General features: G+C 43.4%; 1 protein-coding gene across 1 annotated transcript in view; it reads left to right on the top strand.

The window, feature by feature from the left end:
- RAD17 (RAD17 checkpoint clamp loader component) overlaps positions 1–15,282 on the top strand; it is a 28,854-nt gene extending 13,572 nt beyond the window's left edge. The window contains exons 13-17 of the mRNA XM_083151869.1: positions 1,307–1,453; positions 9,833–9,979; positions 11,012–11,132; positions 13,454–13,511; positions 14,682–15,282. Coding sequence (XP_083007995.1) covers positions 1,307–1,453; positions 9,833–9,979; positions 11,012–11,132; positions 13,454–13,511; positions 14,682–14,916 — 708 coding nt within the window. The 3' untranslated portion in view covers positions 14,917–15,282. The remainder of the gene's footprint in view (positions 1–1,306; positions 1,454–9,832; positions 9,980–11,011; positions 11,133–13,453; positions 13,512–14,681) is intronic.

The raw sequence follows: 15,282 nt of genomic DNA, 5'->3' as shown, positions 1-15,282 counted from the left end.
TCTATGTACATTATCTGCTGATAATCTGAGTAGACTGGTTGAAACTGCTAAAACTATGGCAAAGCATGCTGGGATGTGTCGTTTCACAACAGTCACAGTTTGGACATGCCTGCAATAGACGAAGAAGAATGGGAACTTGCTAAGGAATATCCGTGTCCTGTCACAAGGTTCATTAGATTCCAAGAAATTCGGTTTCTTATTTTTCATAGGACTTCTATGACCCCAGCTAGACTAGTTAAGTTTGTAAATAGACACTTTGATACCTGCCCCAAATACAATACTTCCCGTGGTACTTTTCTGGCATCTTCTCTGGAAGTGTCCAATCATACAGGTATTTTGGTCCTGGGTTAGGCCGGTTCTGGAGGATGTTTATTGTATTTAGACAGTTGTCTACAGTTGGTAGGTTAGTTGTGTTTTGAAGTTAAAGAAAGCAAAGCTTCTAGTAACCATTACACTTGAATACAGGTTTGCAAGTAAACCGTATCACGTGTTATTTATACTGAGCTGTTATTATGTTGTATGCTTCTACCACAAACTGCAAATGATCATTAATTGCTTGCTTGCATCACTTGACATCTGTACGTGACATTTTCTATTCTTGAAGAAATATACGTATTTATATAAAATAAGACGGGCATGATTTCACACTAGGTTATTGATACATTTCTATATCAAAGACCCCCTTTATCATTGCTTGCTGATCTTATGTTCTATTGGGTTAATATTCATTGGCTTGATCCTAAACTGGCAAGAAGCGGTTACATGTACCTGCACTTGGAGAACTGATATACAAGTGCGGTCTGATGTATGTCATTCATGATGATTAGGGGGAATGTTATCTGCTGAGCCCTGTCACCTACGCAATGGATATGACTGGTGCCGTGGTTGGCGCATGCGTAAAAAATGGCTTTGCTTCGGCTGCAGCCCATAAAAGCCAGATTGCTCTGCATGAAAGGCAGGGAATGACTTCCTACAGGAAGTGCAGTCTCTGCTGATCACAGGCTGGCAGTCCCAGAGGGAGGAAACCTCTCCCATGGGACTACCTGTATTGTCTATGACTGACAGGCAGAACTTCCAATGAAAGTCCCTGCCAGTCACAGTGCAGCTAATGCAGTCATGGACTGCATCTGGCTTCACTGACGCTGAGTTAAGGTGGCTGATTTTACTGGAGGGGCCGCACTCCTGTAGCCCATAGGTAAAATCCACAACTCTGTTTCAGTATACTTCTGTTGCCTAACCTAATTAACCTTTTTTGTGAAGTGTTTTTTAAGTCAGATTCTTATTGTAGGATTATTTCTCCTTATAGGTTGTTGTGGAGAAGTCACACATGCAAAGTGAGCTGTTTAACTTATATCTTCACCAAAACTATTTAGACTTTTTCTCTGATATTGATGATGTTGTCCGAGCCAGTGAGTACCTCAGCTCTGCAGACGTCCTCTCAGGAGACTGGAATGTAAGCAGCGTTATCTGTGTTTTAACTATTTCATTGCCAGCTAAATACCATTTAAGAAAGTTATGTCTAGGTATTGTCTGTACAGTAGACTGTGTCCTGAGGGCTCCTTTGTGCCATGGTGGCAGTTTTGTTCAGTCGGTGGTAGACCCCTGGAGCTGAAGCACCAAAGGACCCCATCCACTAGTGCGATATGGCCTGTTTTCATGCGATTGGTGAGAGACATTTTACTAGTGGATGGGGGCCCTATAAAGTAATTGAATGCTGATGGATGTTTGATCCACTTGTACATACATAGTCAGGCCTGGTTTGGATTAACAAAAGTTTAGACTAGTTTACAGGTGTACAATACATACAGGTATGGATAGCTGTCTAAAATTATCTAAATAACATTGTGTCCCTGATGTGCTTAACTTTTTTTTTTCTAATACCCTTAATTATTGACCAGGTTTTTAGAGTCTTCCTTTTTTTAAAGATATTTTAGATCATTTACATCTGAATCCTAGCAGTATATTAGGGGTGTGGCCAACAAGAAGTGAGTATGGCAGGGATGGCCAAGACATGAGGCGGTGGGCAGGGAGAGCGGCTACGGTACTAGGTTATTCCAGAGGGTATGCTTTGTTGAATAGTTGGGTTTTTCATGGCCTATTTGAAGCTCTGCAAGGCCGGGAGAGTCTGATAAAGCGAGGGAGCTCATTCCAGTGAATGGGGGGCATGGGTAAATTCTTGTATACGCAAATGGGATGCAGTGATCAGGGTAGAATAGAGGCGAAGGTCATTGGCTGACCGGAGAGGGGGGGGGAAGGAGTATGTAGGGAAATGAGGATGGAGTTGTAGGGGGGCAGTGGAGTTAGAGAAGGCCCTGTATATAAAGGTAAGGATTCTGTAGGGAAAAAATATATTCTACTAGAGAATACGTGGGGCACCTATAGTGTGAGTTGTCTCCCCAAAGCAGCTGCTGGGTTATAGGGATAGTCGGTCCCTATTGAGGATTATCGAAGGAAAAAAATATACAAAGAAGCAGCACTGAAACTACTATGAATAAAAACTCAATTGGTATAAAGATAACCTTTATGTATATAATAAAATATTAACAGTACATTAACACACATATATATAGCAATTGCACATAAAAAACTGTTAAGAAGGGATATCTCACTCTCCGGGTTGGTGCTGGAGCCAAGAAGGAATAGGACTTTTGGTAGTTTGTCCCATTGAAGGTAAGTGCACTTGACCCAGAGCTGCTATTCTTGGAGTCACTGCTTTTGAAGTGGTATATTTTGGTGGAATGGAAGGGGGTTCACAGGTCCTCTCTATTCACATGGTGTCCCAAAGAGGTGAAGCTGGAGGAATCTGTGAAGCACTTGGTAAACTTTTGGATGAAGCCCAGGGTCCTCTCTTGTGATGAGGGGCCCTCACTAGCCGCTGGAGGAGAATGGAATCGGGATGAAACCTTCCCCTTTAGGTGGCTGTGTATAGTAGAATTCAACTGGGGGGTATCCAATACAGTATCCTGAAGGTAGGGACCACAGTAGGTCCTCTGGGGATTTACCCCAGGATGCAAGGTCCTCTAACAGGTGGCTGGAGGTGATGATGTCCAGCCGGAGGCAGTTACCTACTGAGTAACTAAGTGTGGGCCACAGTGGGTCCTGCAGGTAGTTCTCCAAGCAAGTGGCGAAAAGATAAGAATATAGCAGTTCCTTATGGCTCTTGGTCCAATCCTGGAGGTCTAAAAACAAACGCTAACGTGTTTCACCACTGGCTGTGGCTTTTTCAAAGGTGTAAAAGCCACATCCAGTGGTGAAAAGCATTAGGTGTTTGTTTTTAGACCTCCACGATTGGACCAAGAGCAGCTAGTGAGGGCCCCGCATCACCAGAGAGGGCTTCATCCAAAGGTTTATGCAAGTGCTTCACAGATTCCTCCAGTGGCACATTTTTGGGACGCTGTGTGAATGAATAGAGAGAACCTGTGAACCCCTCTCCATTCCACCAAAATATACCACTTCAAAAGCAGAGACTCCAAGAATAGCAGCTCTGGGTAAAGTGCACTTACCTTCAATTGGACAAACTACCAAAAGTCCTATTCCTTCTTGGCTCCAACACCAACCCCGAGAGTGAGATATCCCTTCTTTTTAACAGTTTTTTATGTGCAATTGGTTTATGTATGTGTGTTAATGTATTGTTAACCTTTATGTATATACAGGTTGAGTATCCCTTATCCAAAATGCTCGGGACCAGGAGAATTTTGGATAACGGATTATTCCGTATTTCGGAATATTTTTATATTTCAATGATGTATTTTGAAGTATCTTGCATTTATGCTGTATAAACACATAATATACACACAAATATATTTTTATTACCACATAAAATACACACAAATATATTTTATTTGTTCAAAAAACAAGGTTTCAAAACGTGAAACAAAATGTGTGTACTATCTCAGCACTGAATTTGAATGCCAAGCAATCATTGTCTTGCACATATATAGTGCCAGTTACATATCATGTCCCCAGTGACGCTGTTACAAATGTCCCCAGTGAGTTTTTAGCAAAAAAAAAATTTTCTTTCACTTTCTGGAATGTCTGGTTTTCTTCTACGATCCCCATGGCAGCCAAGACCTTGGGATTTCATCCCTCTCCCTTCAGATAGACAGGTTGTTTTTTTCTAGGACCTCCCCCTTCCTGTATAAATGGACTCTCCACCCCTTCAACCTTGTCTTTTTTTCCTGTCTCCTAGTTTTCAGTTAGACTAGGTAGGATAGGTTTGTTTATTTACAGTGGAGCTTACTATAGTGCAGGGGTTCATTAAAATGGGGAAGTGCAGTATGGGAGCGTGGCCTTACGAAGGTGTTATCTGCCCATGGAAAATATAGGTACCTGAGAGGTGTTGTGGAGTCAGCTCAGGGGTCTCAAAGCGGCATTCAGGAGGTTATAAGTCCGCAGGAGACGCTGGAGCAGAGCAGCGTGGAGCAGGGCTGAGCGCTGACTGATTAGCTCCTTCCTCCGGACACAAACGCCGCACACGCGGCAACTACAATGTCCACAATACAGTGCGCTCAGGCGCGAGTTTCCGGCAGACGGCTGGAGAGACTACAAGCCCCAGAATCCCCGGCGGCAGGCGAGACCATCGCGTCTTTCGGACTAAAGACGCGGAGGTAATGAAAGCTAACTTTTAAGTTAGCAGGGGGCTGTCGTTATGGGGGATCTAAGCGGACACAGATCCGGGCGATATACTAAATAAAACGGAAGGTGCAGCATTACTGTGTCAGCGCCAGACGGACTACATTTCCCACAAGGCAGCGGGGCTGTGCGGGAATTGGCGCTCTTTTTTGAATTTGTCCAGTTATTTAAAGCCCAGCAGTGGTCTGGGTGAGTGGTGTGTGCTGTCCTGCTGCTCTAAGCGAACAGAAGTCTTGTCTAAGGTATGAAGATTTTAAGTCAAGTTTTTTTGGTTTTGCTGCCTTATGGATTGATATCATAATATTAAAATATGTGTGTGGCTCATGCAGGTTTGTTGCTGCTTCTGCTATGGATTTGCCTGCCCCCCAAATATCTGATAATGCCCCTGCGAGGTAAGCTCCAGAAAGTTTTTGTGAAAAATAGGCTAGCGTTATCTTTTTCTTTTTAGAGTATCATAGTAAAAAAAAAAAAAAAAAAAAATCTCTTCTCGTTGGATTTCTTATAGTGTGCCTCCTAAGGAGCCTGTGACAGTTCCAAAAAATAAGACGTCTAAGAAAAATAATCTTGAGGCTATTTGTATGGTCTGTGATACAGCCTTTTCTAGCGTGCAAGGGAAAACGCTGTGTGGGAAGTGTGAAACTAACACTTCGCCAACTACGGTACAGCCCAAGATGATTCAGGATCTCATGGATTGGATGAAGAAATCATTCGTGTCCAAAGAAGAATTTATAGACTCTAACCAAGGGAACAAGAGATCCAGGGAGCAAACTGACTTCAGCGAGGATAATGCCTCATCAGAGGAGTTGGTAGTAGAGGTAGAAGATGCTTCGGCAGAAGAAGGAGAGATCAAGGAAGAGACTAGGGTCTTTAACTTTGACAATGTAGAAAAGATATTAAAGGCTATATATAAGACGATGAATGTGATAGAGCCAGCTGCTCCAGAAGGCGGTGAAAATATATTGTTTGAGGATAGATCAAAGAAGAATCGGCACTTCCCGGTTCATCAAGTGATGAAAGACTTGATATCGAAAGAATGGTCCAATCTTGACAAAAGGCAAGGGAAACTGGCCAGAGTCGAGCGGATGTATCCTCTAAAAGATGAATTGTTTCTGAAGTGGTGTGACTTGCCCAAGGTCGATGCTGCAGTGGCAGAGTTGACTTCAAGAACTACGATTCCATTGGAAGACGGGGCTTCTTTCAAAGATTCTATGGACAGAAGAATGGAAGGGTCCCTGAGGAAGCTACATTTTTCCGCAGCAGTGTCCTTGAAGACTGGAGTGTCGGTGGCCTCAGTAGCAAGGGCTCTGAGGATCTGGGGGACGTCGCTGCATAGCGATGTCGAAGATAAGGGCTTCCGCAAGAAAAGAAGGCAAGGTATCAGTTCCAGGATTCCTCCAAGCAACAGTACAGAGCTTCCAGAAGCTACAGGCCAGGAAGACCTTATAACCAGAGACCTTACAATCAGAGAGGTTCCTTTCAGTCTTCTAAGCAGTCCTTTCGGCAGAACTTCAGAAGAGGCTATAGGCAATGACAATCACAGCGGTCATTGTGTGGGAGCACGTCTGTCTATATTCATCCTCAATTGGAGAAACACCATTCGGGACAGATGGGTGCTGAAAATAATTCAGAAAGGTTATGCCATAGAGTTCAGACAAGTTCCGGAAAGAGATTATTTCCGGATATCAAAAAACCCGAAGAATCCATCCGAAAGAAAAGAATTAAAGAGCATTATTTCCCAGTTAAAAGAGATCAAGGCCGTAGAACCAGTAACACCTCATCAGAGAACGAAGGGGTTCTACTCAAATGTCTTCCTAGTGAAGAAAAACACAGGAGGTTATCGTATGATCTTGGACCTAAAAAGGTTGAATTCCCATGTAGAATTAAAGAAGTTCAGAATGGAGACTCAGAAGTCCATACTAGCTGGAATAGAGGAAGGGGACTTTCTAGTTTCCTTAGACCTCAAGGATGCATACTACCACATACCAATCAAGTATCAGGACAGAAGATTCCTAAGGTTCTGTGTGATGGGAGAGCATCTCCAGTTTACCTGTCTTCCATTCGGTCTGACCAGTTCACCACGAGTCTTCACAAAAGTTTTAGTCACACTGATTGCATACATAAGGATGCAGAACATTCGGATTTGGCCATATCTAGACGACCTGCTGATAGCGGCGTCATCAAGAACAAAGCTGTTGCAAGATCTGGCTACCGTGATAAGAATCTTGGAGGAGCACGGGTGGATAGTAAATTATCAAAAGAGTCAGCTAGGACCATCAAAGTTAATCCAGTTCCTGGGGTTGCTCATAGACACAGAAAGATTCGAGGTGAGATTGTCAGAGGAAAGGTGTCAAAAGATCCGGTCAAACTCCAGAGGCATAAGACGTTCAAGAGAAGTGCAGTTAAAGGCATGTTTGAAGCTACTGGGGATGATGATGTCAGCCATTGGGACAATACCCTGGGCTCACTGGAAACTCAGGTCCCTGCAGTGGGCAATTCTTCCGTATATAAAGAGAAAGATAGATCCGGATACGAAGATCAAGCTTTCCTTCCAAGTAAAAGATTCTCTTACGTGGTGGATGAGTGCAGAGCTGCTAAGAAGAGCAACGTCTCTGAGGCTCCCGCAGTTTCTGGTAGTCACCACGGATGCAAGTTCGCTGGGCTGGGGAGCCCATATGACCGGTCTGACAACTCAAGGAGTGTGGTCAGAGAGGGAGAGTCAGAAGTCATCCAATTGGAGGGAGACAGAAGCTGTCTGGAGGACGATCAAATATTTCCAAGAGAGAATAAAAGGAAATCACTTAAGAATATTCTCAGACAATACCACAGTGGTGGCACATCTCAACCACCAAGGTGGTACAAGGAGCAGAGGCTTAATGACGATAATCACAAAGATTATGGTATGGGCGGTAGAAAACGTTCCGTCACTTACAGCGGTATTCGTGCCCGGGAAGGACAATGTCCTAGCAGACTTCCTGAGCAGGACAGAGATCTCGCCAGGCGAATGGGAACTGAATGCGGCGATATTCCAAGAAATTGTGAGAAGGTTCGGTCTTCCAGACATAGACCTGATGGCCACATCCTCCAACAGGAAGGTCGAAACATTCTTCTCAAGATACTATCTCTACCAGACCTCTGCAGTAGACGCTATTTCAGTACGTTGGACATGTCGGCTGGGTTACATATTCCCTCCGTTTCCCCTAATTCACAGGGTTCTGAAGAAAGTCATAGAGGATCAGGTCGAAGTAATTATGATACTCCCCTTTTGGCCAAGGAGATCGTGGTTCCCGACAGTCCTGAAATTGGCCATACAGGAACCCTGGAAGCTACCCATCATTCCGGGGCTCTTACATCAAGGACCAATAGTACATCCAAATCCAGAGATACTATCGTTAAAGGCATGGAGATTGAGAGGGGGATATTGAGGAGTCAAGGTCTGTCAGACCAAGTAATAAGACTACTTCTTAATGCGAGGAAAGAGGTTTCATCGTTAGTCTACTATAGAGTGTGGCAGGCTTTTATTCGATGGAGAGGTTCGGATGTGGACATTAGTCTCTCGTCTACGGCCCAAGTACTACAGTTCCTGTATTTAGGATACGAGTCGGGCTTAGCCAATTCTACTCTGAGAGTCCAAATATCGGCGTTGAGTGTACTGCTGAGTAGGAGGCTTTCAGAAGACGACCTTATAAAGAGATTCTGCAACGCAGTAAAGAGAATGAGACCAACACTCAGGTCGCTGGTAGCTCCGTGGGATCTGAACTTGTTGCTAAAAGCACTGACAAGACACCCGTTTGAGCCTTTGAAGGAAATCTCTCTAAAATATATGAATTGGAAAATTCTGTTCTTAGTGGCGGTCACTTCCGCAAGAAGGATCAGTGAGCTTCAGGCGTTGTACATTGAAGAACCATACCTGAAGATACTTCCAGATAAGGTGGTTCTAAGGACTCATCCTGATTTCCTACCGAAAGTCGTCAGTACTTTTCACCTTAATCAGGAGATTACTCTTCCTTCGTTCTATCCAGATCCTAAAGGAGAAATAGAAGAAGAGTGGCATACTCTGGACTTAGTGAGAGGTATCACTATTTATTTACAGAGACTGGCGGATATAAGGAAATCAAAAAATTTATTTGATCTCCGATGGTCCAAGGAAAGGGATGTCACCTTCCAAGCAGACGTTGGCGAGATGGATTCGTGATCTTATTACTTATGTTTACCAACAGGAAGGTCAGGAGGTTCCATCTGTTATAAAGGCACACTCCACTAGGGCCATGGCGACGTCATGGGCGAAAAAGGCTCAAGCCTCGATTAAAGATATCTGTAATGCAGCCACTTGGAAGTCGATGCACACTTTCTCCAGGCACTATGCGCTGGATGTGTCAAAGTCATGTTTTGGAGAGCAAGTTCTTAACAGTGCTCTGATTGATTAAATATATATTTTTTCTGGCATGTATTGTGTCCCTCCCTCTTTCTGCTTTGGTATATTGTCCCAAGGTCTTGGCTGCCATGGGGATCGTAGAAGAAAGGTAAAATTATACTCACCGATAATTCCTTTTCTTCCTAGAGATCCCATGGCAGCCATTAGTTGCCCGCCCCTTGTGTTTTTTTCAGGACCTAAGAAAGGAGACACTCAAAAAGACAAGGTTGAAGGGGTGGAGAGTCCATTTATACAGGAAGGGGGAGGTCCTAGAAAAAAACAACCTGTCTATCTGAAGGGAGAGGGATGAAATCCCAAGGTCTTGGCTGCCATGGGATCTCTAGGAAGAAAAGGAATTATCGGTGAGTATAATTTTACCTTTCAGAATAATTCGGATAACGGATATTCGGATACGGGATACTCGACCTGTAATAAAATATTATCTTTATACCAATTGAGTTTTTATTCATTGTAGTTTCAGCGCTGCTTCTTTGTATATTTTTTTTCCCCAGAGGATTCTGTAGGGGAATGGAAGCCCGTGCAGATTTACTTGAAGGGGTGTAGCAGAAGTCGAAAAAGGTTTTGGTGTGGAACATTGATTACTAAATTACCTGCCTGATTTGTAACCCATTATTAGTTAATTTTCACCATCTGTCCCATTTTTTTTCCAAAATAATTGGCTTAATGGTCAATTAGATTTTGTGTGTAATACAAAATAAAGACGAACACATTTCTGTCTCCATATTCACAAATTACTAATTTTTAGATATGTTTGTTTTTCCCTTGCAGTCCCGGTCCACTCTGAATGTGTACAGCTCCTCCATAGCTTGCAGAGGGGTCCTACATGCCAACAGCTCTAGGGCTTTTGCCAATTGTCAATCAGGAGTTGGTTTCCGACCACTACACAAACCACAATGGCTTCTCGCTAATAAAAAGGTGAGTTTGTGTATGTTTCATAATTCCACAGTATCAGGACAAGTGTGGTGTTTTGTTTTTTTATCCTGTCAGGCGTTGTTCTTCATCTCCTTTTTCCATGTTCACCACCCCACCCCCAATCCCTGTCTTCTCTTATTCATAAAAACGTCGTCTAGGTTCCCTGTTTTCCACAGATAGTATTCCGGAACTGGTCATTTCTTGATACTCTATATATTTGCTGTAGTGTTAAAAATGATGAAAATGAATTGTTCACCTTCTCATCGTGCACAGGTTCACCTGCCAATTCTTTTATAAGATAAATACAAAAACAGTATTCTGTCCAAACCCTTTATTGTACTACTTACCTGGGTAACTTTACTACAGCTTCTAGAAATGTAAATCAGCTTGCGTCATTTCTCTATTGCATCCTAGAAAATGATAGTCGCAATCTGTTTGGTTGCTATGGGCAACTTCACCTCTTTTCATTTTTAGAAGCTTTAGAAAATTTATCCTACCAGATCTTCAACTTGGGGGGCATTCAATCCCCTGCCTCTATTCCGACTGGGGAAATAGCGGTGGGGCCCTATTCAATGCGGTCTTCCCCCGATAGCATTGTACAGGGATTCAAGTCTGACTTTAAAAGCAGCTGGGTCTGTTCTGCCGAGATCAGTGCTATGATTTACGGCCGTATCTCGTAGTAAGACGTTCTCTTACTACCGGGGTATATTCATCAATACTTTTTTCTCCTGCTTTTGAAGAAACTAAGGGTAAATTTATTAAGATGTGAGTTCTACTAATGATGGGATTTTGCCCATAGCAACCTATCAGATTCTACTTATTTATTTAGTACCGTCTATAAGATAATAAAGAGAATCTGGTTGCTATGGGCAGCATCCCAGGTTTAATATAACTTCCATCTTGGTAAATGTGCGACTAAGTGTCAGACATTCATGTACAAAAATATGGAAATGATCACACAATGTTTTTAAATGGTGAATATAACAAAAATGTGACAATGTCATTTTTCTTTTTCATTTGTTTTCTGGCTTACAGTACCAGGAAAATTCCCTTGCCGCAAGAGAACTTTTTTCCATCTTCTGTTCATCACCGCTATGCCTTCAAACCCAGGTCATTCCTTATCTGGCTAAGCTGACCAACCCACTGAGAAACCAAGGTAACTTTATGTGTTACTTTTTGTAAAGATTTGAAATGTAAATGTATTATGAGCTAGCTAGGTCCTCAAATGCAGCATTATGCTCAAATCCTTTTTTTTACTATGTGGAATATCACCAACATTATCTCATTCATTTTCTGTTGCGCTGCAGGTTTCCACCCTTTTGTTTCATGAAAGGTTTATGTCCTTACTGAGTTTACCTAGGACAGACCTGCAGCACAGTTTGCTCTTCTGCTTCAAGGGTTTCTGTTCCTTCTGATCTTGCTTTAGGACACTTGCGTTAAGCTTCAGTGTACTGCCCAAACTTTATAGTAAAACTATAATTACAATACCATGTCTGGGCAATTTGGCAGCATTAAATGTTTTTTTTTTTTATATTGTAAAAAAAAAAATATAGATAGATAAATATAAAGATTTTTTTTTTCATCCACTAGGGGGGCACAGCAAACCCTGGGTATAGCCTGGAGGAGACAGTCTGGGCACTAAATTGTTACAATTTCTTGCTCAGCAGCCCCAGACTCCCTCTCCGCTATACACTACTACCAGTCTGGGCACTAAATTGTTACAATTTCTTGCTCAGCAGCCCCAGACTCCCTCTCCGCTATACACTACTACCAGCTAGTTTAGGTTTGGTGCCAGCAGTACCATTTTGTGGAGGACTACATTAAGTGGCCTCACTTATTTTTTTTTAATTTCTTCTGCAGTAGTCATCAGGGGCCACAGGGATAACAGTGGGTAGAGTGGGTCACGAACCATTCCAGCACTAGAAAGGTTAAACTTCTGGCTGATCCCAGTCAGCCACGCCTCCTAGGCTAACTACTCAGTTTTAGATGTGCTGGCAGGAGCCTTACATCTTATTTTAAACTTAATTTTTTCTTATTTTTACACTGACTTGGTGTCAGTGACAGGGCAGCAGTGCTGGGGGTCTGTTAGACCCCTGTGCTGCCACCCCATCACCTGGGCCAGGCAGCCGCACACCACCCTCTATGCATGACCGAGGGAGGTGTATCCAGCTGGCCCCGGGCACTGGGGGACCGCAGCTGCAAACCGGGCACCGGGACACTGTGGAGCAAGTAACTCACGCTTCTAGCTGGGAGCGATCGCATGCAAATGGCGGCTGAACAGCCCTAGCCTGCACTAGCAGGCGACCAGATAGGTTCACCTTCCATCCCGCCAGACCACCAGGAAGATTTTGATCGTGGTAAGGGGGCCCGCCCAGCGAGCGCTGGATCCCCGATTTATCGGCGCCGCATGAGTCATATCCCTGGTGGCCATTTGCTAGTAGGGGAGGGAGCCTCTCCTCATACAGCCCCTTCCCCGGAGACTGGGATATGGGTGCCGGACGGCTCCCCGACATACGGGATTCCGACAGTCATTACTCCGACGTCGGAATCCCGATGTCGGGTCCACCTCTTCACTGCCAGGCCACTTGGGCAAGTCGCCCCTGTACCTTTTTTAGTATAGGGTTCGCTGGAAGACAGCCCCTTAGGTGGATGCACATGTTGCTAAGATCGTACGCTCCTCTACTCTCCCTATTCTAACCTCAGTCCTTAAGGATTCTGCTGACCAGAAGTTGGATAACTTTCTTAAGCTCATCTATACAATCTCCGGGGCGGTGTGGGCCTACCGTGGCATCTGCCTGGGTGGCTAGGGCCATGGTGGGGGAACACCACGACATCGCAAATATGGGGGATAGTGCAGAGGACACCTTGCTCACTATCGGCATCAGGCTGCACTCTATTTAGTTCAGAGTTCTGGAAAGGTCAGACGTACTCACATTTGCACACACATTTGCACAGACTGGCAAACTCATTTGATGGTTCGTGAATTGCGTATGGATGTGCGACAGGATGGCAGATAGCAATACTTTTGCAATTCACTTGCAGATTTGCACAGGTTGTGTTTTCTTTCTGTCTGGGCGGCGGAAAACGACTCAGTCATCTGCAACTTTGCGGATGAACGATCACGTCTGAATTAGCCCCATAGTAAGGACATTTGTCTGATTAATTAAGTGTTAAATTAGCAGGATGTACAATCACTGTGCCAATCCAGTTATAGTTAACTGAAGTTGAAGCTTTCAAAAAATTGAAGCTTTTAAACATGTTACCTCCAACTATATTTGATCCTTTGTATAGTATATTTGGTTATTTAGGGTTGCACCCCCACAGGTAGAATATACAAGTAAGAAACTGTGTCAGGATCAGCCAAAAAATAGAAAGGCAAATCTAGGTTGTGTGCAGACGGAAATCTTTCTTTGCATAGTTTCATATAGACGATAGATATATGTAATTCTTCTAATCAGATTTAATGTTTTTCTCCAGCACAAATTTCATTTATCCAGGACGTTGGCAGGCTTCCCTTAAAGAGACATTTTGGAAGGTAATGTGACTAATCACTGATGAATGCCGTTGTATTGTTTAACGTGACAGGTGCCTGTCCATGTTACAGCCAATTAAACATAATTCTGTCATTCTAATTGTCTGGATTGTGTGGGCAAAACTTAACCTTTCAGTGGTTCACAAATGCAGTCATCCAGGCACCCAGTAGTCCAGATTTGAAGGCTGTCCATGCATAGGCACAGGTAACTTAATTAGTACCTGAGACACTTTGATTATACCACCTGTGCACAAGCAAGGATATCCCTAAAACCTGGATTGACGTGCCTTGAAGACTGCATTTGGGACCATTGGACTATTGCGATCAACAGAAGTTCTGTAATTAGTAAATGTAGCTATTGTGATGAAGGTTTCAGCATAGTATGACCGTGCTAGTCAGACTATAGTAGATATAAGCATTTGAGTGTTGGGTTACATGCTCAGATCTGTTATGGTATAATCTGTTGTATGGAGAGAGAGAAACTTATAGACTCCCTAAATATGTTGTGTTAGGAAATGTATTGTTTAACTCACTGCTTAAAAAAACAATTAAAGAGCAAGTAAACACTGATTAGATGACTCCTATATCACTTGAGCTGCATAATACATATATGTAACTGGTCTTAGCAATGTTGGTGCTTCTCTATCTTGCATCAGTATGTAGCCATGCTTTTGAAGTCTCCTACTAATACAGGCATGTCCAAACTGTGGCCCTCCAGCTGTTGTGAAACTACACATCCCAGCATGCCTTGCCATAGTTTTAGCATTCCCTAATAGCCAAACTGTGGCAAGACATAATGGGACTTGTAGTTTCACAACAGCTGGTGGGCCATAGTTTGGACATGCCTGTACTAATAGAAATTTTCTGCATGGATGCTAGATAGTAGTGCCCCACCTCAGATGAACTCTGTGCGATCCATTAAAAGTGCAGGCAGGAAGAGTGGGGGGTGTTTAAGTACTCATATACCCCACTGCATGCAGTTCGCCACTGGCACTGAAGCCAGCAGGAGCAGCAGAATGAGGAGAGCGCCTCCCTACTTTGTATACTCTGCTGAGCCCATTGCGCCGGCACTACACAGTACCTTGCCTTCATACATGACAATGTATTTACGATTTTACGTTCATATAGCAGATTGTATAGCTTTGTGTTTTATTTGTATATCATTCTTTTCAGGATGAGGCTTGAAGCTCTTACTGATAAAGACCCTGGAGTGCCTGACAGCGGCGATGAGGAGGACACAAATGAGATAAAAGAAACCAGTACGAGTAAAGCAGAGTCTGGTGCGAGTGTGCAGTCTTCCAGCCAAGGAGGGGAATCTGATCTCCCAGCCAGCCAGCCTCAGCCAATTGCAGCCCAAGCAGTTATGGAAGATGACGATATGAAGATCGAAGAGTTTGACAGTGACTGAGCTGTTCTGGCGTCAGCTGTTCATAGGACCTTATGCCTGCACCAACTGCGTACTAGTGTGGTTGGACTAAGCCTATTTCAGAGACCTTTCCTTCACAGATTTAAAAATATAGAAGGCCCAGCTTAATTTATTCATTTTGTAGGTCAGAGAAGCAACTTATTTTCAGTTGAAGTGCCAGAGCGGCATGACACCATGGAGCCAGGTCTTCGCATTTCCCTTTTCACGGCCCATGTTGACCTCCACTATAAAGTCACAGATGCCTTTTATATCTTTATTACAAATAGGTATACATTTAATGTGAATTGTAGTTTATGTAAAGTTCTGCACTAAACTATTTATGTAAATAAAATATCTGTTGTTTTTTTC

The sequence above is a fragment of the Crinia signifera genome, chromosome 1 (assembly GCF_055691185.1).
Source record: "Crinia signifera chromosome 1, ASM5569118v1, whole genome shotgun sequence".
NCBI lineage: Eukaryota > Metazoa > Chordata > Amphibia > Anura > Myobatrachidae > Crinia > Crinia signifera.
Note: the sequence above shows the minus strand (reverse complement) of the source record. Positions and strands in the feature narration are given on the sequence as shown.